The sequence below is a fragment of the Artemia sp. Qi Xiang Cuo genome, chromosome 9 (genome assembly GCF_049724085.1).
Source record: "Artemia sp. Qi Xiang Cuo chromosome 9, ASM4972408v1, whole genome shotgun sequence".
NCBI classification, from domain to species: domain Eukaryota; kingdom Metazoa; phylum Arthropoda; class Branchiopoda; order Anostraca; family Artemiidae; genus Artemia; species Artemia sp. Qi Xiang Cuo.
Window position 1 is genome coordinate 28,837,507 of NC_142802.1, and position 22,962 is coordinate 28,860,468.

Genomic DNA, 22,962 nt, shown 5'->3' on the forward strand with positions numbered 1-22,962 from the left:
TAAGCATTCCATATTTTCAGGGCAAGTTTATTCAAATTTTTAATTAAGAACTACTTTTTAACCAACCCTCTAGATTAATAAAAATACTGTTTACAAGAATTCTTATTGAAACAACCTGTTTTGGTAGTTTATTGGAACAACACAAACAGTGGAAAACATCCCCCACCCAAATTATCATAAATTAGTGCTACCGGTCGCTGATTTTCACTGCGAAGGACACATTGAAACCTGTATATGGGATAATCTGCAGTACCTGCAAATATTTATCTAGACCTGTGAACGTTTGACACATCCAAAATTAGACTTCAAAATAGCACTTAAAAATAAGAGATTCGCGTCTCATATGCCATCTTCTATTCAAAGTACCAACTCCATAACTCATAATTAGCAGACCTATATATACGATGGATATGTCTTTGTATCCTTGCCAAAAGCCAAAACAAGAGACATTCAAGTTTTGTGACAGAAACCAGTTTTTGACGTAGTGCCTAAACGTGCCGCATTTCCATAGAGTACGTTTTTGGTTTAGAATTGGCATGTCATCACCTTCGTATTAGCTTAAGAAACAAAACAAGTCTTGTGACGTCAGCTCTTAAACATGCCCCTTTTCGACAAGAATTCATTTTTGTGTTGAAGCGGCCAGGCTGCATTAAACCTGTTTCAAACATGCCACAAAGCGGCTGATCCTGTTTTCGAACCTCCCGCTAAATCGTGACATTGGGCAGAAATAAGCCCGTGACGCTCGTGCAAAAATGAGTTAAGTTTTGATTCAATGCAGAATGAGCTAAGCCTTGATTCGGTATCAAGATGCATTAAGTTCTGAAAAACAAGCAAAGTACAAGCTGTACAATTTCGGGTACCATGTGAAAAACGAATTAAGTTCTGATTAGAAGCGAAAACTAAATAGAGTCCTGTTTTGGTGCAAAGGCAAGTTAAGTCCTGAAAAAGTGTAAATCGAGTCAAATCCTGACTTAGCGTTGAAACAAGCTAAGAAGCGGCTGCAGAATGATTCGGAGCAAAACAATCTAAATCCTGACTCGATACAAGACGATTTTAAATCATGAATTGGTGCAAGTCTTGATGGAGTGACAAGGCTGGATAGTGTTCCAGCGCTTCTTCTGGAAAGAGAAGATGCAAACGGAGCGAAAAAAAGTTTAGCAAAAACAGCGTGGGGGCAAGAAAATTCTGTAGACCGATATTTTAAAGGTTAAAAACTGAATTGTTTGATCTCTTTTGAATTCATGAAATCTAAAAGAAGAAGCCAAAGAAAAAGAAAAAAAAACTGAAGAATGTTGAAGTTGCTTAGTAGCATATTATCTCAAGCAAAGTCATCCCAAGCCCCTTAGTTTTTCGTCAGTGTGCACCTTTGTTGTTCATTCATTGAAACTATACAAAGTATAAAACGGTCATTCTTTATTCAATACTAGAATACGTAATTTATGGGTGATAAATCATTTTTTATTTGAATTCAATGGCACTATTATGCTTGGATCGATGATAGAATTCCTTCTTCTCTTAATAACCAAAGGCTTGCTTGTTCCAAACAAAGAATAAGTAACACAGCAAATAATGTAGATTGTGCCGGTTATGTAGAATACCACCAACCATTCCTCTTTTGTTCCCTAAAAAAATAGAGTAACAGTGGCAAATATAAACCTTATAACGGTTTGATTGATGGAGCACTATAAAATAAGCGGGATTAATGGCTCAAATTGAAATAGGTACAGTCGTCTATACAGCCCTGGCTCTACTGCGATGAATCTACTTTAAGATAAAGCCATTCATAAGCTTTAAATAAATACTGCTGTACTAAGCAAGAAAGCTATGAATATGGCCTTTAAATTGTGGTAACTGTTTCCAGATCACCTTCCACTTTTCTTTCCCCTATAATGTGTCGTATGTGTAAATATATGTGCTTGGCATGTATATATCTGTAAATGTAGTACGCCCTAAAACTAGGAGTTATATTACTCAATTTATTTTTAAATTTGAAATATTTATATTCTTTTTTATTTAAGGTGGCCTTAGAAGAAACTTAAAACTAAAAGAAATTATTATGTATTTGGCGGCTGCTCCCTCTTAAACTCCCCACAGTCTTTACGTTAAAGTTTGACCTTTGTCCCGATTCTGTAAGAAATGCTGCTCCACCCCATCGGCCGTTGAATTGGAATAAGAAATATTATTAAATCACAATAAAACTGCAATAAACACACATATATATTTCCCCTCACTCAAATGTCAAATGGCATTCCTTTGTAATTTCTACTTAGACGTTTAAGACTCTTGCCTTCGTAATATCATTGTTTTTGACATCATTCCTTTGACATCAATTAGTTTGACAATCACTCATTTTCTTAATCATTAAACTGATTCGAAACAATTTCCAAAGCAAAATAGCCTTTTTTGTAAAACTGAATTAACATTATTACCCTTTGTCCAGTCTTCACAACACTTCCTGCATTATGAGAAACTACAGAAAATGTCTTAATATTCACTCATCGAGGATATAAGGCACTTTTTTTTGTAAAAAAAGTTTCAAAAATATGTATAGCTAATTATTCATGTAATCCCATTAATTATAAAATGACCTAATGATTATGCAATGCTCTGTTATTTTTAGCTAAACAAACATACTTGAACTAAAAAATATATAGGCCTATCCCTCACCTCCATTAATGCCTCACAATTTTTGTCATTACTTTTATACTTTTCAGTGTAATACGGTATTAAATATCACTCCTGATTCAATGTCAAAAAGTGATATTTTATATTTGGAAATTTATTTAAGAAGCTGTTTTTTTCTGGTTATATGAAGTGAGGTACCCTCTATATTAGGTATGCAATACCGTGGACGCCATGATAATGATAGGAAAACACGGTGGTTTTGGTGCCAAGTGACATTTTATGATTGAAAAGAATCAAAAACAAATAAAACACCTATTGTCAGGGTAAAAAAATCTGCACAATTTTTCACAATATTCAGAAAAGTTGGGAGAATTCCGCTTTGAACCTGTGGTACCTTTGAACTTCGAGTCTAGCTATTCAGAAATGCACTAAAGGACTTTCACGCAAAAAACTAAAAGTTTGTGGTATCCCTACAGGCTTCACCTTTTTCTTTCATTTTTTTCACACATCTTCCGTATCACTAGAGTATATATAGTGTTTGCATAATTCTGAATAAAACTTCATAATATAAACTAGCCTTATTTAAATGAATCGTAGCACCAATCGTTGAAGGCGATCAACCCAGAAATGGAGAAAAAGTTCACCCGGGGTGAACATCACCCCAGAAATGAAGACACATCATTTTATAAATGTTTGTGTATCCTTTTCATTATCAAAAGTATAAGCCACCTTGAATTGCTTGCAATTCAACATCTTTGTTTGATACAATATCAGAAATGCTTGTAATTCAAAATCTTCGCTTTGATACAACGTCATATCTTACTACTTATTTTTCTCTCATTAATTTAGCACAAACATTATATATATATATATATATATATATATATATATATATATATATATATATATATATATATATATATATATATATATATATATATATATATATATATATATATATATATATATATATATATATATATATATATATATATATATATATATATATATATATATATATATATATATATATATATATATATATATATATATATATATAGACTGTGTAATTCGATTCCACAAAAAAAGTATTTTATTATAACCAAACTCTCTACAATTCTGAGTAATTCCCAGTCGGCACGCTCAAGGTTATTAGTAGGACCAAATCCTAGGGACACGCTACCAAAGTTTACTCACCTTAGGACCGTAATTATACCACCCTACATAGGGTGGATTAACACACCAACCAAAACATACGTTATAACAGCTTATGAGAGCTGATCGGCAACCTTAACCTTACTTTGCTACAATTTCAATAGCATTATCCCTATAGAAACTTGAAAACCCCCTGAGTTTTAAAATCTATTCAATAATCATACGCCCCCCCCCCCCCAAAAAAAAAATACCAAGCTAAAACTTCAAGTCACTACTAATGAACATCAAGACAAGCACTTTACATTAAGGGCACGTAAAAACAACTTCAAATATAAATACAATAAAAAATATTATATACATACAAGGGCTTATTGAATGTTATCGTGCTACCTATCACAAAAAGAATTTGACCTAGTTCTAATTTGATACCATAAACACTCTGGGACAGAGAAATTGACAAATTGAAGTTATTGTAACCTTCCTAAGATACAAAAAAATTACCTGAAATTAAATTACAGAAATGTGCTCCTAATTCGTGACACTAAATTCAACAAAAATTTTACAAGAAATCATTCAATAAAAAATAAACTTACATTTGGGGTAAGTAAAGCCATCACAATAGGTGAGAAAAAACCAGGAGACGTTGCAAGTGTATGTGAAACACCAGTAATGACTCCTGCATAGTCTGGGGCTACATCAAACAAACTGAATTGGTATCCACCAACGAGACAAAACTCTGTCATCATAATGCTGAGTGCTAAGACTAACAGGGCCAGTTCTCGATTTTCACAGTCGAATAATCCCATTAAAAACATTAATAAACCAGGTATCAAAGTGCCTGTAAAGAGGGACTTCATTAAAAGTAGTTCGGCTAATAAGTGAATTCACGCCATTGATAAAATGAATTGATAAAGTATTAAAAGTATATAGGCTACTTGCGTTGATGATAATGCACAAAGTACTGGATGAAAAATAGATGGGGATGTTCATTTCCCGTGCATTTGAATATAGAGAATGGCTTTAAATGCATATATCACAGGGTTAGTCAAACTGGCATTGAAAAACTATTATCACTATCGAGTTGTTAATTCATTATGAGACAGTTATCAAATATGGTTCCAGAAAAACTGGAATTAGATTTTTCTAATCTTTTTAAAAAAAGATCTTGCAAAAATCTCAGTTTTCAGAAATTACTACCTGTTTTTATAAAATTTCTTTATGCACATTCAGAGTTTAAGAGTCAATGTAAAATTTGGAAGCTAAAATCTTAAAAGAATTGGAGCAAGAGTAGAATAAAAAAGGGTTGGATCAACAGTACTTGCAAGGCTTTGGAGTCAAAATTCCAGTCAAAAGTCAAAATAACAGAGTCAATAATTCCAATTTGGAAAAGAAGTCTAAATATAAATTGTCGTATGGATAGTGTTGCAGTTACTCTGTTGACAAAATAATTCTTCTGTTGTCCACAGAATATTGCTCGTCTGCCTAGGCATAACAAAAAATTATCTTTTACATTTATATATATAAGAAAACCTAACCACGTCTGTTTGAAAGTGCGACTTTATCATCCCCTTCCTCTTTTCCTCTATTTTTAAACTATTGGCCGGTGGTCTACAATTTTGGTCAATTTTTCTTGCTCAAAACTTGTGAATATGTAAATAAGAATGGGATAAGATTAAACCGCACCCTAGCTAAAGGATAGTGGAGATGGTTAAGACCACTCCATTGGTGGTAAGTGCATTCGTGCGCACAAGAACAAAAAAGTTGGTGCAAAATTATTCGTATTATATCAATTATCAATTCATATTAATTATTTATATTATAAAAGATTTGGCACGATATATAGTTATCCTTAAACAAATCAAGATCTTTTTATGTATGCAATAAGGCTGCTTTAAAATTGGCCATCCCATGCTTTTCAGCCTATGTCATTTTGGTCATTTGGGTCCAACATTATCCTTTTGAACCATGAAATAGCGGGAAATAGCAAGCAAAGGTTGAAATGTGGGTGAGGTTTTTTGTTGGGTGAGGATTGATAATGAGACTTTCGTAATTTCCACAGCTAAAATTCCCACGTGGCTAAAATTCGTGGGGATAAGAAAAGGTACTTTGCTTTGTTAAGCCTCTACTTGATAAATTTCAACTTGTTTCATTGTAAACGCTTAAGACATTGAAGCATTCAACCATAAAATTTAAATCCCATTATTTGGTATTTATTTTACAACAAATTTGAATTTGTGTTCAAAGCCAGGGTCTATTTTCAATAGATGTTCCATACCTTGCGTGTAGAGAAGAAAAATATGTATGAGCTTTCCCAATTCTATAATTAGGCCGCAGATAAGTTTCAAATGGTTTTAATCATGTTATACGACGTTTTTCTTTTATTTTTGAACATTATACTGTACAGTGGTGGAAAAGGGTATTTGGAAAGAATTCCAAATATCAACATATAGCAACTAAATTTGTTTGTATTAGCCTACCTTGCCTTACGGAGCCTTAAGAGACTTGTGTGATAAATATAATTGGTTTACGATCAGAGCTAGACAAAGACTACCACGAAATTTCATGTTTATGAAAGTATGTAGTCTTAGGTATATATTAAATAAAAAAACAAGTTTTTTTAAACTGAAAGTAAGGAGCGACATTAAAACTTAAAACGAACAGAAATTATTCCGTATATGAAAGGGACTGTCCCCGCCTCAACGCCTCGCACTTTATGCTAAAGTTTTTTATTGTTTAACAAAAATAGAGTTGTAAGAAAGTCAAACTTTAGCGTAAAGAGCAAGGCGTTGAGGAGGGGACAGCCCCTTTCATATACGGAATAATTTCTGTTCGTTTTAAGTTTTAATGTCGCTCCTTACTTTCAATTAAAAAAACTTGTTTTTTTATTTCATTTTTGAACGTTTTTGTATAAATGCAGGTTTTGATCTTGGCTCACAGTACATTAATAATTAAAACAAAATTTTCATATTAATTTACTTTTTTTTGGTTAAATGGCTTTCTCGAAAATTGTTTCATTTTATTTACGAACGTTTTTATTAGTAATAAATATACGTAACTTACGAATTAACTTATGTAACGACCTTCTATATTAATATATTTTTAATACGTATACTAGGGGGTTCGCCCCTAGTCAATACCTTGCTCTTTAAGCGAAAGTTCGAATTTTGTTCAAATTCTTTAAAAATGACCGCTTTATCACACCGGCCAGTAAATAGAAAAAATCGATCATCTTAAATAACTAAAAAATTGTTGGCTTAATCAGTGAAGTATTGACTAGGGGGAGAACCTTATCATACATGTAATATTTTCTTTTCGTTTAGGGTTTTGATGCTGCTTCTGTTGCAGTTGAAAAACTTTTTTTTTTATATTTAATTTCTGATTTTTTTTTTAAATAATGCTGGGAAGTCCGGCGTCCCCTTCATAGCAATGTCCCTTCCCCCATGAAGACTTCCTTCATGGAAAAATCCTCCTACATAACCCCCGACCCCCCCCCACTACCAGGAAAAATCTCCCCTGAAAAAAAACGTCTGTACTGTATACTTCCCAATAACCAATACTATATGTTAACATTGGGTAAAGTTCATAACTTTCAGCCCTCCTCCCGGGAAGTTCGGGGGATTAAGTCATCCTAAAAGACATACTTATAATATTTTCGGACATACTAAACAAAATAGCTATCTCAAAATTTTGATCGGGTGACTTTGGGAAAAAAATGAGAGTGGGAGGGGGCCTAGTTGCCCTCCATTTTTTTGGTCACTTAAAAAGAGCACTAGAACTTTTAATTTCCGTTACAATGAGCCCTCCTATGATATTCTAGGACCACTGGGTCGATACGATCACCCCTGGGAAAAAAAAAACAAAAACAAATAAACACGCACCCGTGATCTTTCTTCTGGCAAAAAATCGAAAATTCCACATTTTTGTAGATAGGAGCTTGAACCCTCTACATTAAGGTTCTCTGATACACTAAATATGATGGTGTGATTTTCATTAAGGTTCTATAACTTTTAGGAGGTCTTTCCCCCTTTTTTCAAAAATTAGCCAAATTTTCCCAGATTAATCTTGATGAAACTTATATATTTGAAATCAGCATTAAAATCCTATTCTTTTGATGTATCTATTTGTATCAAAATACAGTTTTCTAGAGTTTCGGTTCCCATTGAGCCGGGTCCCAATAACCAATACTAATGTTAACATTGGGTAAAGTTCATAACTTTCAGCCCTCCTCCTGGGGGCTTCAAGGGGTTAAGTCATCCTAAAGACATAGTTATAATATTTTCGACCATGCTAAACAAAATGGCTATCTCAAAATTTTGATCAGGTGACTTTGGGAAAACAATGAGCGTGGGAGGGGCCAATGAGCCTAGTTGCCCTCCATTAATTTCGGTCACTTAAAAAGGGCACTAAAACTTTTAATTTCCGTTCCAATGAGCCCTCCTACGATATTCTAGGACCACTTGGTCGATACGATCACCCCTGGGAAAAAAACAACAAAAAAACAAAAAAACAAATAAACACGCATCCGTGATCTTTCTTCTGGCAAAAAATGGAAAATTCCACATTTTTGTAGATAGGAGCTTTAAACCTCTACAGTAAGGTTCTCTGATACGCTGAATATGATGGTGTGATTTTCATTAAGGTTCTATAACTTTTAGGGGGTCTTTCCCCCTTTTTTCAAAAATCAGCCAAATTTTCTCAGGCACGTAACTTTTGATGGGTATAATTAAGCTTGATGAAACTTATATATTTGAAATCAGCATTAAAATCCGATTCTTTTTATGTATCTATTTGTATCAAAATACCGTTTTCTAGAGTTTCGGTTACCATTGAGCTGGGTCCCAATAACCAATACTAATGTTAACATTGGGTAAAGCTCATAACTTTCGACCATGCTGAACAAAATGGCTATCTCAAAATTTTGATCGGGTGACTTTGGGAAAAAAATGAGCGTGGGAGGGGGCCTAGTTGCCCTCCATTATTTTCGGTCACTTAAAAAGGGCACTAAAACTTTTAATTTCCTTTCCAATGAGCCCTCCCACGATATTCTAGGACCACTGGGTCGATAGGATCACCCCTGGGAAAAAAAAAACAAAAACAAATAAACACGCACCCGTGATCTTTCTTCTGGCTAAAAATGAAAAATTCCACATTTTTGTAGATAGGAGCTTGAAACCTCTACAGTAAGGTTCTCTGATACGCTGAATATGATGGTGTGATTTTCATTAAGGTTCTATAACTTTTCGGTGGTCTTTCCTCCTTTTTCAAACACAGAGAAAACTTTCTATGACTTGTAAATTTTGACGCATCTGACTGACCCTGATGAGAGATATATATTAAAAACAGACATAGGAGTTTAATTATTGCGATGTGTCTATTGGCACTAAAATTACGTTTTTTTAGAATTTTGGTTACTTTTTAGCCGGGTCGCTCCCTACTTACAGTTCGTTACCAGGAACTGTTTGACTGTTGTATGTACTGTTCGCTACAGTAGACAGCATTTTTTCTAACGACCTGTTTAATTAAGTACAGAATACTAACCAATCGCAGTGAAGATTTTTCTTTGAACTGTGAGGCTACAAAACTTCTTTGTTGTAAGCCAGTCACTGAGGGGACCACATAGATAGTGAGTGGCTAAACTAAGAAGATATGGCGTGGCAGATAGCAGTCCATTCTAAGAAAAAGAAGAAGTAAAAAATTATGTTTCGGAATTGAAAAACTTCAAACATACAAGATAGGATGCACCCAGACAAGCTTTTTACTGAAAGTAGATGGCACTCTTTGAGTTTATGTTAAATTTTCACTAAATCGAGACAGCTCATTTGTCAGAGTTTTTCCAAGGTAGGATTGAATGTATTTGATCTATGTTCTGCTCAATATGTTTATTTATTCGCTTTTATTTAACTAACTGTAAATATAATTTTTTAATTAAATGTCTAGTTCCTCCGAGAAGAAGAATTTCTAGTTCCTGTCATGTTATTAAAAAAAAAAAAAAAATTTAAAAACAGATGAAAAGCGAAAATATTAGTGCAAAAAACGGGCAAGTAACTTTTCATAAGCAGCGCAATCGCGCTACTTAAGTAAAGAACGATGTTGGCGCAATGTATTATTTATTATTTATTTATTTTTTTTTTCTTTAGACCAAGACACTTCGTATCGAAGGAGTTGTTGTAGAAACTTCGAAAAGGGCTCATTCGATTGAAAATTGGAGTGGTTCGTGCCCTTTTTAATAGTCAAAAGTAGTGAGAAGGCAAGTAACACCCCTTCCACGCCCACCGTTTCCCCAAACACATCCAATCAAAATTTTGAGATAGCCATTTGTTCAGCATAGTTGATTTCCAGATAGAAATTATGTTTTTGAGGAAAACACTCCCTCACAGCCCTCAGGGCAAGGGTTGTAAATTATACTCTGGGGGAATATAAGGTTTTTATAGAAAGCGTTGTCACAGAAACTTCAAAAAAGGCTCATTCGATTGGAAATTTAAAGGGCTAGTGCCCTTTTTGATAGTCGAAAGTGATTAGGGGGCAACTAACCCCCCTCTCACGCCCACCTATTTCCCCGAACACATCTAATCAAAATTTTGAGATAGCCATTTTGTCCGAAGTAGTTAAAAAGTCCAGAAATTATGTTTTTGAGGATGATATTTCCCCCACAGCCCTCAGGGCAAGGGTTGTAAGTTGTGCCCTGGGGGCATATAAGGTTTTTATAGAAAGCGTTTTTGTAGAGAATTCAAAAAGGGCTCCTTCGATTAGAAATTGAAAGGGCTTGTGCCCTTTTTAGCAGCTTCAAGTGATTGGAGGGCAGCTAACCCCCTCTCCCACCTTCCATTTACCAAGACGCATCAAATCAAATTTTTGAGATAGTAATTTTTTTCAACGTAGTTAAAAGTTCTGGAAATTAGGTCTTTGAGGATGATAACCCCCCACAGCCCTCAGGGCAAGGGTTGTAAGTTATGCTTTGGAGGCATATAAGGTTTTTATTGAAAGCGTGTCGTAGAAACTTCAAAAGGGCTCATTCGATTGGAAATTGAAAGGGCTAGTGCCTTTTTTAATAGTTGAAAGTGATTGGAGAGCAGTGACTGGAAGCCCCTCTCACGGCCACCATTTCCCCAAACACATTGAATCAAAATTTTGAGATAGCCGTTTTGTTTGACGTAGTTGAAAGTTCTTGAAATTAGGTCTTTGAGGATTACAACCCCCTCACAGCCCTCAGGGCAAGGGTTGTAATTTATGCCCTGGGGGTATATAAGATTGCTATGGAAAGTGTTGTCGTAGAAAATTCAAAAAGGGCTCATTCGATTGGAAATTGAAAGGCTAGTGCCCTTTTTAATAGTCGAAAGTGATTGGAAGGCTTGAAATTCTATAGTAAAGATCGATAAGGGTACAAGTACTATTATTATTTTTTTTTTTTAGACCAGGGCGCTTCGCATCGAAGGAGTTGTCGTAGGAACTTCGAAAAGGGCTCATTCGATTGAAATAGAAAGGGCTATTGCCCTTTTTAATAGTCGAAAGTGATTGGAAGGCAACTAGTCCTCCTTCCATGCCCACCCTCTCATTTGACCATTATGTTTAAAAATTAAATGTTGCCTTAAGATTAAACCAAAATGCCCTGTGTTAATGCTAATTCCCAATACAGCATCTCAGCAGTATCTCACGAGTGACTGCGGGTATTATGTTCAAACTTTCGGGGCCACTTCTGCTCTTAAGATTTAACCAAATCAAAATAGCGTAAGTGTATCCTAGCTATCAAAGAAAGTAAAAATATTTTTTTGCGAATGGTATCAAGTTCTCTATTTCAGGTCAACAAGAGGAGGTATGAAACTAAATTAGACACAACTATTTGTGTCCGGATTTTCAAAAGGGTGTATGTTGTTAAAAATTGCTGAAAATTTTTCTCCAGTATACAAATAGTAGGCCAAACTATAAAGTCTTAAAAAACAAAAAGATTTTAAGTATTATTTTCTTTTTCCCTGAAAAGACTATGTCAATATAAAACGAACAGAAATTAATTAAAAATAACTTTTTACACAAAATAAGTTTATCAAAGAAAAGTAAAGAACACTATTAAACCATAAATGTGCAAAAATAAAATCAAGTAATCTACCAAGTGTGAAAATACCACAACTCAGCATCGATAATTAAATGAAACCCAAAACGAACAGAAATTACAATAAATAACCGAGTCGAACTCAAAACGAGCAGAAATTAACATGAGTAGGGCTCAAAAACCCCATGCCTTCCCAAGGCCAGAACATAATTTGCACTTTACTAAAAAAAATACAAATGAATGTGCATTGTCAGTTTAATATATATATACTGATATTTTAGTTATCAAAATGTTAATATTATTTGATATATCAACGTTATAAAAAAGGAAAAAAATTATTATATTTTTTCGGAAATCCTCCCCCTTTAAGACCGCATATTTTAAATAGCTCCTCATATACAAGAAAGTTTTTATCAATCCTTCGTACAAATATTAGGAATTGTGCCGCATCCCTCATGTCCTTTCTTTCTTCCATCGCAAGAGAAAGGTACTTAAAAGACAAAGCTTTATCTTTAAGTTGTTCACACAAGTTACCACCCAAATCTTCGGTGCAGCGGCTGCAAGTTCTAGCAGAAAGACTAATCTTTTCAAATATTTTTCTGTTACTTCCTCCACAATTAGCTAAGACACACTCTTTGATAAGGTCGCTGTTGTACATGGGTAAATGGGTGACCATGCTTTGCTATTATTTCTGCCACTTTGTAGCTGATACGTGAAGCTGATTTGCTTTTCGTCTGTCACAACTTTAAATATATTCTGCCAATTTTTGAGTGACGATTTCAAGTTGATGATTTTTTTTTCGAGATTCACCTCCAAGACAGTCAAATTTAGTTTTGTACTCAGTATCGTAATGTCGCTTCAAGTTATATCACTTTATTACGGAACTACTCTTTTGACAGATTAAACACAAAATTTTTTCTTTAAATTCAATAAAAAGGACATAAATTTTCATCAACAGTCTTTCTTTTTTTAGAGACTGTCTTGGGTGTATAAATCTGTAAAAATAAGGAATAAAATGTAGGCCTATGTCTTTATTTTTTTACGAAGCCTACCAGCCAGTCTATCCCTACCTCTTTGGTATTGCTCCAATTCTGAAGGATCGTCTTGTTGTTTGCTATAGTAAAGTAGTTGAAGCAGTGAAAGTCACATTCAGTGGCAATCTTAGTTACAAGTGGTTGGGGTTTCAGTCGTAATCAGTCACATTCACAAGTATTTGTAATTGCAAGTATTCAAAAATTCAAACAGTTAAAAGCAGTCACTGCTTGAAAAAGTCACAATAGCAGCAGTACTAATTGCATAAGTAGTAGTTGTAGTAGCCCTTAAAAGTTTAATTTATTGCTTTCAGCGGTCCCTCAGATATTATTCATATGGCCCTTTGAGAACCTTCATGCATAAAGTGCATTTTATTTTTGTTCAATATGCACTGCAATATCTCCCAATAGTTTTACCTTAAAGCCTTTAGCCATCCCAGATATATTGCAGATAGGCCATTTTAACATCCATGTTTAGTTATAAATCCCCCTCAACAGGTCCTGAAGTTTCAGTTTAATACCTTTATCTGTTCCTAAGATTTTATAATGTGCCCTTATGACAAACTTGGATGGATATAAAGTCTTTTGATTTAATTCAACATACCCAATAATATGCTCTAAAAGTTCCAGCACACTTCTGTTTTTTTCCCTAGGATATTGCATATACCTCCTTTTCGTAATCTGGATATGTATTGTACCTTTTTATTTAGCTTTACTCCCCCTCTAGTTTCTCTGAAAGTTCAAACTTAATATCTTATTCTGTTCCTGAGACTTTGTATCTATGCTTCTTTGACAACCTGGATGTACTTAAGCCTTTTGATGAAAATTACGCTTCGAAGAAAAAATATTACCCTCGATTTTGTAGATGGGTGTTATCTGGTACATATAGGGATATATCCCAGTGTGTACCATTTTTCCTGTCCCACTATATATCAGATGACACCCATCTACAAAATCAAGCGTTATTTTTTCTTCTTCTGAATATTGTGTCTCAAGATGGCCACATAGCATGACCAGATAATTTGGCTTTCATTTGGTAATATATATATATATATATATATATATATATATATATATATATATATATATATATATATATATATATATATATATATATATATATATATATAAAGGAGACTCCGCATAGAGGCTCGGAAATGATTATTTTAACGCCACACACAATGATTGAGAGATGGTTTTGTGTCAGGTTTCCATTAAAAGGGACTTGAATGGGTTGTTCAAAAAGGGGAAAAAATGTATAAATTTTGAATATTTTGTAGATAATTTATTTGTTTTATTTATTTATTTCGTAGATAATTATTATTATTTTATTTAGATATTTATTTATTTAGATAATTTATTTATTTCATAGATAATTTTCGTAGATAACCAGAGTTTGGAAATGTGATTATTACAGCATAAAGATTCTATTTCTTCGGATTTAAATCAAGATTATAAGTCTGAAGATTTTAATTCAGCCTTTTCAGAAAATATTTTCAATTTTACAGACCATTTTATTTTTTTCGATAATGTCTCTTTGATTTCTAGGGACCGGGGTTTAAAGCAAAATTGTCGTGAAACTCTTGAAATAAAGAAAATCTTATTCAAGAATGTTGCTTTGAATCGGGAAACAGGTGAATTTGGGCTGAACTCTACCTAATGATAATATATTAAAATCTGACAGAGTAAAATTCAATTTACCCAATGTAGTTGACCTTTGTCCAAATGTTATATCATTGAACGCTAATGAACCGAATCAAAGAAGGTCAAATAGGCTAGCTCCCGCCTTTGTTTTGAAAAGAATTAGAGAATTAAGCAATATGTAGTTTTATTTGATTTCATGTATAAACTTTTGTTTTAAATTGTTTTAGTTTAGTTTTACTACTGATGAAGGTCACTGTATATGTGAACGAAATATTGGGTATTTTTTTTGTGAATTTCTATACACTTTCTATTAAAAAGGATATTATCCCTATTTTGAACTTTTATTTTATCGTTTCGAATATTTGCTTCTGAAAATTTTACCGTTTTGAATTCTCTTTTTCTTCTTTGAGTTCTTTTGAAGGTATTCCATCAAAACTTTCTTTACTCATTTTATAAGCCTCCGTCTATTCATATCAGCTCCTCATCAGCTCCTTTTGAAGCTGTTACTTGACCATTTCTAGCCCATTTGCTTTTTTCTTTTAAGTTGATATTTTATTTCAATCTAGGATAGAAATTTACATTTTTTTGGAACAAGGATAATTTGGAACAAGCATAATTTTTGGAATTCTAGTTATTTGTATTAACAATTTGGGGACTAAGAATGACGAAACCTAATATATAGTTTTTTTTTATTGTGTTTGCCTGAAGAAACACCGACAACTATTGCTAATCAAAAATGCCCTTGTTTTGAGAAAGAGAAGGACCGACCATTGAAAGAAGAGCCCCAATACCGATACTCAAGCCCTAAAAATGCCCTTGTTTTGAGAAAGAGAAGGACCGACCATAGAAAGAAGAGCCCCGATGCCGATACTCAAGCCCTAAAAATCAGACACAATGTTCAAACTAGCCTCACCTAATGCCATTCCAAGTCAAACTTCCTGCATTATATCCCTTTAATTATAATTGAAGGTAAGAACTTACCTCCCATTTACATCAGAAATAAAATTTGCCCCCCCCCCTAATGTACAAATATATACCCTGACTTGGTATATAGGGGTGGGGGTAAAATACATTTCAGACAAAAGTGATTATTAGATTTGGAAAGAGCATAAAAAAGGCATCGAGTTGTATATTCACTTTATTTGTAAGTCAATAATATGATTTGGTAAAAATTTACCAAAAAAACGTTATATAAATGGAATGACAATAATTAAATTGATTAGTTAAGAAATCGAAAGTTTCTAAGAAGATGGAAGAAAATATATTGTTACTTACATCTGCCACATTAAAATCTAAAACCTCTCTCATATACAACGGAAGATAAACAACCATTGAAAAAAATCCCCATGATGAGCAATACTGCGTAATGATATAAACCACAATGGCTGGTGCCGTAAAAACTCTCCATAATTCTATCCATGAAGTCCTCTAAAAAAGATAAATAAAAGTAATCAATAGCTCAGAAATATATAAGCATATATATACGATTCAAGATACTTGTCGGGTTTTTCTATTTGGGATGGGGGAGCGTATGGGTGTATCAGCGCTCTCATTTCCCAGGGAAGCGGCTTGCTGAAAAATTCCTTTTAGAACTGTACTTTCCAAATTTTCCTGAGACGCTCCTTATCACTAGTCTTAGGAAGAGAACGGGATTCCTGGAATTAATACTCGCGTACATTAATTATATCGAACAAATAAAAGCTCAAATAGGATAGGTCCTTTTATTAGACAGTTTAGTAAAATGGCTTATCCCTATTTGAACTTTTATTTGTTTGTCATAGATAGGCAGCGTGGTCTTCGAAAAAACTTCAAACTTTTTGGTTTTCTTTTTTAAGGTTTTTGAATTGTAGTAATCCCTTGTTAAAGTATATACAAATATTTGTGCAATCACCAAGTTTTTGCTCTTTACGCAATTTAATGTCTTTTCTTACTATGTCTTTTTAAGGATATTTGATTATTATAGCGAGCCCAATTTCTAAAAATGATTTGTACTAAGCTTCAAACTTTCGGTTTTCTTTTTTAAGGTTTATGAATTCTTGTAATTCCTAGTTAAAATACATACAAATATTTTTGCAATTACCAGTTTTTTGGTCTTTACACAATTAATCGTTTTTTCATACTGAAATCAAAATTAAACGATAAAAATAAAATTAAAGGATTGTATAGATGCAGTATATAGATGCAGTATTTAAGAGAGTCTTAAAAATTTTATATGTAGCTTCTACACCGCCGACAGTAGCAGTGTTATTGCCGTAGCAGGTCCAGACTGTTCGTCGGCTATATGCTGCAGAACAAATAATAGGAAGATTTTTGATGCTGTTAAATTAAAGAAAGAACTGTAGCCCATAGTAACTGAAGTATTTAAAGGAATAATTATATAGAAGATGATGTAACACATATTTATATTTACATAAGATAGTGTAACACAAATTAATTTTAATTATTTCCCTTAAGAATTCATTATATTTAAAAATTGCCCATGCCGAGAATCTAACTTGGGCCAACTTGATCAGAGCCATATACCCTAACCACTATACCATATAGCATATATTAAATAACTGATTATTGAAATTTATGTTAAATTTTTTATAAAGGATCAGTCAAGTTAGTTAAGGGCAGTGCTTTTACTTTTCCTCCTCAGACAGCTTTGCACTGGAACATAGTAGAGAACTGTTTAATGACTCATTTTAAAGGAAATTTATATGGCTAAGAATATTTTGCAATCGAAAAAACAATTTTTTCAAAATAATCAGTCTTTTACGAAAAACTGCATATTTCATAATAAAGTTTGATCAATGACGTCATAATCGTAGGTTATAGCCAGGTCGTCTCCTAATATTCAAGTCCTGTTTTTGTGGTTTCTTTTAACAAGGGATTACAAAAATTCCAAAACTTTAAGAGAGAAAACCAAAAGTTTGAAGCTTAGTAGAAATCGTTATTGGAAAAACATCTTTACCGAATTGCTTTTCTTATAAGTATAATCAATGTATATTTAGAATATGAGAATAAAGATGCAAAAAGTTTTAAGCTCAGTTCAGAATCACTAAGGCTATTATGTAAACTGCAAAAATATTCACGGTGCCTGAGCAATAATTTTAATGTTTTAATTCAAACTAGAAAGATACCTGGAAATTAAATTTTGTTTTTTCTTAGACAAAATCCTTTTGCTACGTGATTCAACTTTTAGCTTTGAGCGTCACCAGTTATATAATGTCAGTAGGAAGGCCCAACAGCGAAAATTTTCAATCATTACAAATGATGAGTCGATATTTTGATAAGGGATTACAAAAATTAAAAAACCTTAAAAAAGAAAACCAAAAGTTTGAAGCTTAGTACATATCGTTATCAGAAATCGGACTAGCTTTAATGATCAAATACTTTTGAATAGACCTCAGTAAGAAAAGATATTAAATTGCGTAAAGAGCAAAAAATGGTGTTTGCAAAAATATTTTTATATATTTTAACAAGGGATTACAGTAATTCAAAACCTTAAGAAAGAAAACCTTTTTGAACACAATCAGTTATAGTATTTCATGAGGAAGGCCCAAAAAACAAAAATTTGCAATTATTACAAATGAAGATTCTCTATTTTGACAAGGGATTACAACAATTAAAGAACGCAAAAAAAAGAAAACCAAAACTTTGAAGCTTAGTACATATCGTTTTTAGAAATCGGACTAACTTCAATGATAAAATACTTTTGAAAAGGCATCGGTATGAAAAGACATTAAATTGCGTAAAGAGAAAAAAAATGGTATTTGTAAATATGAGGTTTCCTTTAAAATGAGCCATTGAACAACTTTCTACGATGTTCTAGTGCCAAGTGCTACTAAATGAATTTAAAAGCATTTGAAAAACTAGTTATGATTATTAACTCACCCGTCCGGTGCTGTTGCGCAAAAGTACTTAAAAATAAAAAGGTTTTTGTGGTTGGGAGTGGAATACATTTTTTTTTTATACCTAAAAGCTTAACAACAGTGTACCCAACAAGATTTTAAAGTTTCTTGGCAATTGGATGAATGGTGTAATAATGCATGCAAGACAGACAGATATACGCTCCTTTTTATTGATAAGATGATGATGATCTGAGAGTATGTATTAGCTCTCTGGCACAATAGGCCAAGACACACAGCCAATAGACGTTAAGCATAAAACTTTTGATTTTTGTCATCCATATGCATTAATTTTCCGAAACAGCATAAAAATTAACAAATTTCAAAATTTCCGTCAAGTTGAAGGCTAAGAGGCAGGAAACAAACAGCCCTGACCAAAGGGTAGCTATTGCACTTGAGATTGTATCGATTAACTCAGACTAAAAGGAGTTATTGAAATTGGGACATTTTAGAACACAAAGAATTACTGGATTTGGAATGTTTCTGATCAGCCCTTGCCAAAAACGTTCCAGACTGTTAGTAGTCCCAATCATCCCAGATTTAAAGGAGTTTTCAAACTAAGAGTATTTCTGATCAGCCTAATCGTAGGTTATAGACAGGTCGTCTCTTACTATTCTAGTTAAGAAAAAGCCAAAGCTTTTTTCCTGTTTTTGCGGTTTCTTTTAACAAGGGATTACAACAATTCCAAACCTTTAAGAGAGAAAAGCAAAAGTTTGAAGCTTAGTAGAAATTGTTGTTGGAAAAACATCTTTACCGAATTGATTTTCTTATAATGTATATTTAGGATATGAAAAAAAAGATACAAAAATTTTTAAGCTCAGTTCAGAATCGCTAAAGCTATCATGTAAACTGCAAAAATGTTTAAGGTGCCTGAGCAATAATTTTAATGTTTAAATTCAAACTAGAAAAATACCTGGAAATCAATTTTTTTTTTCTTAGACAAAATCCTTTTGCTACGTGATTCAACTTACAGCTTTGAGCGTCACCAGTTATATAATGTCAGTAGGAAGGCCCAAAAACGAAAATTTTCAATCATTACAAATGATAATTCAATATTTTGACAAGCGATTATAACAATTCAAAAACCATAAAAAAGAAAACCAAAAGTTTGAAGCTTAGTGCATATCGTTGTTAGAAATCGGACTAGCTTCAATAATAAAATACTTTTGAAAAGGCAACGGTATGCAAAAGACATTAAATTGCGTAAAGAGAAAAAAATGGTATTTGCACAAATATTTTTATATATTTTAACAAGGGATTACAGTAATTCAAAACCTTAAGAAAGATAACCTTTTTGAGCACAATCAGTTATAGTATTTCATGAGGAAGGCCCAAAAAACAAAAATTTGCAATTATTACAAATGAAGATTCTCTATTTTGACAAGGGATTACAACAATTAAAGAACGCAAAAAAAAGAAAACCAAAACTTTGAAGCTTAGTACATATCGTTTTTAGAAATCGGACTAACTTCAATGATAAAATACTTTTGAAAAGGCATCGGTATGAAAAGACATTAAATTGCGTAAAGAGAAAAAATGGTATTTGTAAATATGAGGTTTCCTTTAAAATGAGCCATTGAACAACTTTCTACGATGTTCTAGTGCCAAGTGCTACTAAATGAATTTAAAAGCATTTGAAAAACTAGTTATGATTATTAACTCACCCGTCCGGTGCTGTTGCGCAAAAGTACTTAAAAATAAAAAGGTTTTTGTGGTTGGGAGTGGAATACATTTTTTTTTTTATACCTAAAAGCTTAACAACAGTGTACCCAACAAGATTTTAAAGTTTCTTGGCAATTGGATGAATGGTGTAATAATGCATGCAAGACAGACAGATATACGCTCCTTTTTATTGATAAGATGATGATGATCTGAGAGTATGTATTAGCTCTCTGGCACAATAGGCCAAGACACACAGCCAATAGACGTTAAGCATAAAACTTTTGATTTTTGTCATCCATATGCATTAATTTTCCGAAACAGCATAAAAATTAACAAATTTCAAAATTTCCGTCAAGTTGAAGGCTAAGAGGCAGGAAACAAACAGCCCTGACCAAAGGGTAGCTATTGCACTTGAGATTGTATCGATTAACTCAGACTAAAAGGAGTTATTGAAATTGGGACATTTTAGAACACAAAGAATTACTGGATTTGGAATGTTTCTGATCAGCCCTTGCCAAAAACGTTCCAGACTGTTAGTAGTCCCAATCATCCCAGATTTAAAGGAGTTTTCAAACTAAGAGTATTTCTGATCAGCCTAATCGTAGGTTATAGACAGGTCGTCTCTTACTATTCTAGTTAAGAAAAAGCCAAAGCTTTTTTCCTGTTTTTGCGGTTTCTTTTAACAAGGGATTACAACAATTCCAAACCTTTAAGAGAGAAAAGCAAAAGTTTGAAGCTTAGTAGAAATTGTTGTTGGAAAAACATCTTTACCGAATTGATTTTCTTATAATGTATATTTAGGATATGAAAAAAAGATACAAAAATTTTTAAGTTCAGTTCAGAATCGCTAAAGCTGTTATGTAAACTGCAAAAATATTTAAGGTGCCTGAGCAATAATTTTAATATTTAAATTCAACCTAGAAAAATACCTGGAAATCAATTTTTTTTTTCTTAGACAAAATCCTTTTGCTACGTGATTCAACTTACAGCTTTGAGCGTCACCAGTTATATAATGTCAGTAGGAAGGCCCAAAAACGAAAATTTTCAATCATTACAAATGATGAGTCGATATTTTGACAAGGGATTACAAAAATTCAAAAACCTTAAAAAAGAAAACCAAAAGTTTGAAGCTTAGTGCATATCGTTGTTAGAAATCGGACTAGCTTCAATAATAAAATACTTTTGAAAAGGCAACGGTATGCAAAAGACATTAAATTGCGTAAAGAGAAAAAAATGGTATTTGCACAAATATTTTTATATATTTTAACAAGGGATTACAGTAATTCAAAACCTTAAGAAAGATAACCTTTTTGAGCACAATCAGTTATAGTATTTCATGAGGAAGGCCCAAAAAACAAAACTTTGCGATTTTTACAAATGATGATTCTCTATTTTGACAAGGGATTATAACAATTCAAGAACCCAAAAAAAGAAAACCAAAACTTTCAAGCTTAGTACATATCGTTGTTAGAAATCGGACTAGCTTCAATAATAAAATACTTTTGAAAAGGCATCGGTATGAAACGACATTAAATTGCGTAAAGAGCAAAAAAATGGTATTTGCAAAATTAATTTTATATATTTTAAGAAGGGATTACAGTAATTCAAAACCTCAAGAAAGATAACCTTTTTGAACATAATTAGTTATAGTATTTCATGAGGAAGGCCCAAAAAACAAAACTTTGCAATTTTTACAAATGATGATTCTCTATTTTGACAAGGGATTACAACAATTCAAGAACCCAAAAAAGAAAACTAAAAGTTTGAAGCTTAGTATATATCGTTGGTAGAAATCGGACTAGCTTCAACAATCAAATATCTTTGAACAGGTTGCAGTACAGAAAGATACTAAATTGCGTAAAGAGCAAAAACTGGTAATTGAAAAAATATTTAAATATATTTTAGCAAGGTATTAAAACAATTCAGCAGCCTTAAAAAAGAAAACCAAAAGTTTGAAGCTTAGTAAAACTTGTTGCTAGAAATTGGGCTTGGTTTAATAATCCAATATCTTTGAAAAGACACAGTATGAAAAGACATTAAGTTGAGTAAAGAGCAAAAAACTGGTAGTTGCAAAAATATTTGATAACGAGAATCTATACATAGAAGCTTGCCGCGTGCCAAGTGCCGGGGCTCAGTGGCTGGTGATTGAAAAAATAAAGTTTGAAAAAATAATCAGCTTTTTTACGTAAAACTGCATATTTCATAATAAAGATTGATCAATGACGTCATAATCGTAGGTTGTAGCCAGGTCGTCTCTTACTATTCTAAGTAAGAAAAAGCCATTTGATTTTTAGTGTTTTTCCTTTTTTTAACAAGGGATTACAACAATTCCAATTCCTTAAGAAAGAAAACCAAAAGCTTAAGGCTTAGTAGAAATCTTTGTGAGAAAAACATCTTTACCGAATTTCTTTTCTTATAAGTATAATCAATGTCTATTTAAGACATGAAAAAAATTGACAACATTTTTAGGCTCAGTTCAGAGTCGATAAAGTTTTCATGTAAACTGCAAAATTATTTACGATACCTGAGAAATAATTTTAATGTTTTAATTCAAACTAGACAAATACCTGAAAATTTTTTAATTTGTTTTTTTTTTTCTTAGACAAAATCCTTTTGCTACGTCATTAATCTTACAGGTTTGAACGTCACCAGTTATGTAATGTCAGTAGGCCCAAAAAAATAAAATTTTTAATTATTACAAATGATGATTTTACATTTGACAGGAGGTTACAACAATTCAAAAACCTTAATAAAGAAAACCGAAAGTTTTAAGCTTAGTACATATCGTTGTTAGAAATCGGACTAGCTTCAATTATCAAATATTTTTTAAAGATACCAGCATGAAAAGACATTAAATTGCGCAAAGAGAAAAAAAAGAAAAATATTTGTATATATTTTAACAAGGGAT

The 22,962-nt window shown here is 32.7% G+C and overlaps 1 protein-coding gene across 6 annotated transcripts in view; it reads right to left on the minus strand.

Annotated features, from left to right (window-relative positions):
* Positions 1-1,398: 1,398 nt before the first annotated feature.
* LOC148948535 (sialin-like) overlaps positions 1,399-22,962 on the minus strand; it is a 144,594-nt gene continuing 123,030 nt past the window's right edge. For all 6 annotated transcript variants that reach the window (XM_089093967.1, XM_089093966.1, XM_089093970.1 and 3 more), the window contains 4 exons: positions 15,775-15,927; positions 9,319-9,451; positions 4,374-4,618; positions 1,399-1,622 (listed from right to left, as the gene is read on the minus strand). In XM_089093967.1, the coding sequence (XP_088950093.1) occupies positions 1,452-1,622; positions 4,374-4,618; positions 9,319-9,451; positions 15,775-15,927 (702 nt within the window). In that variant the 3' untranslated portion in view covers positions 1,399-1,451. The remainder of the gene's footprint in view (positions 1,623-4,373; positions 4,619-9,318; positions 9,452-15,774; positions 15,928-22,962) is intronic.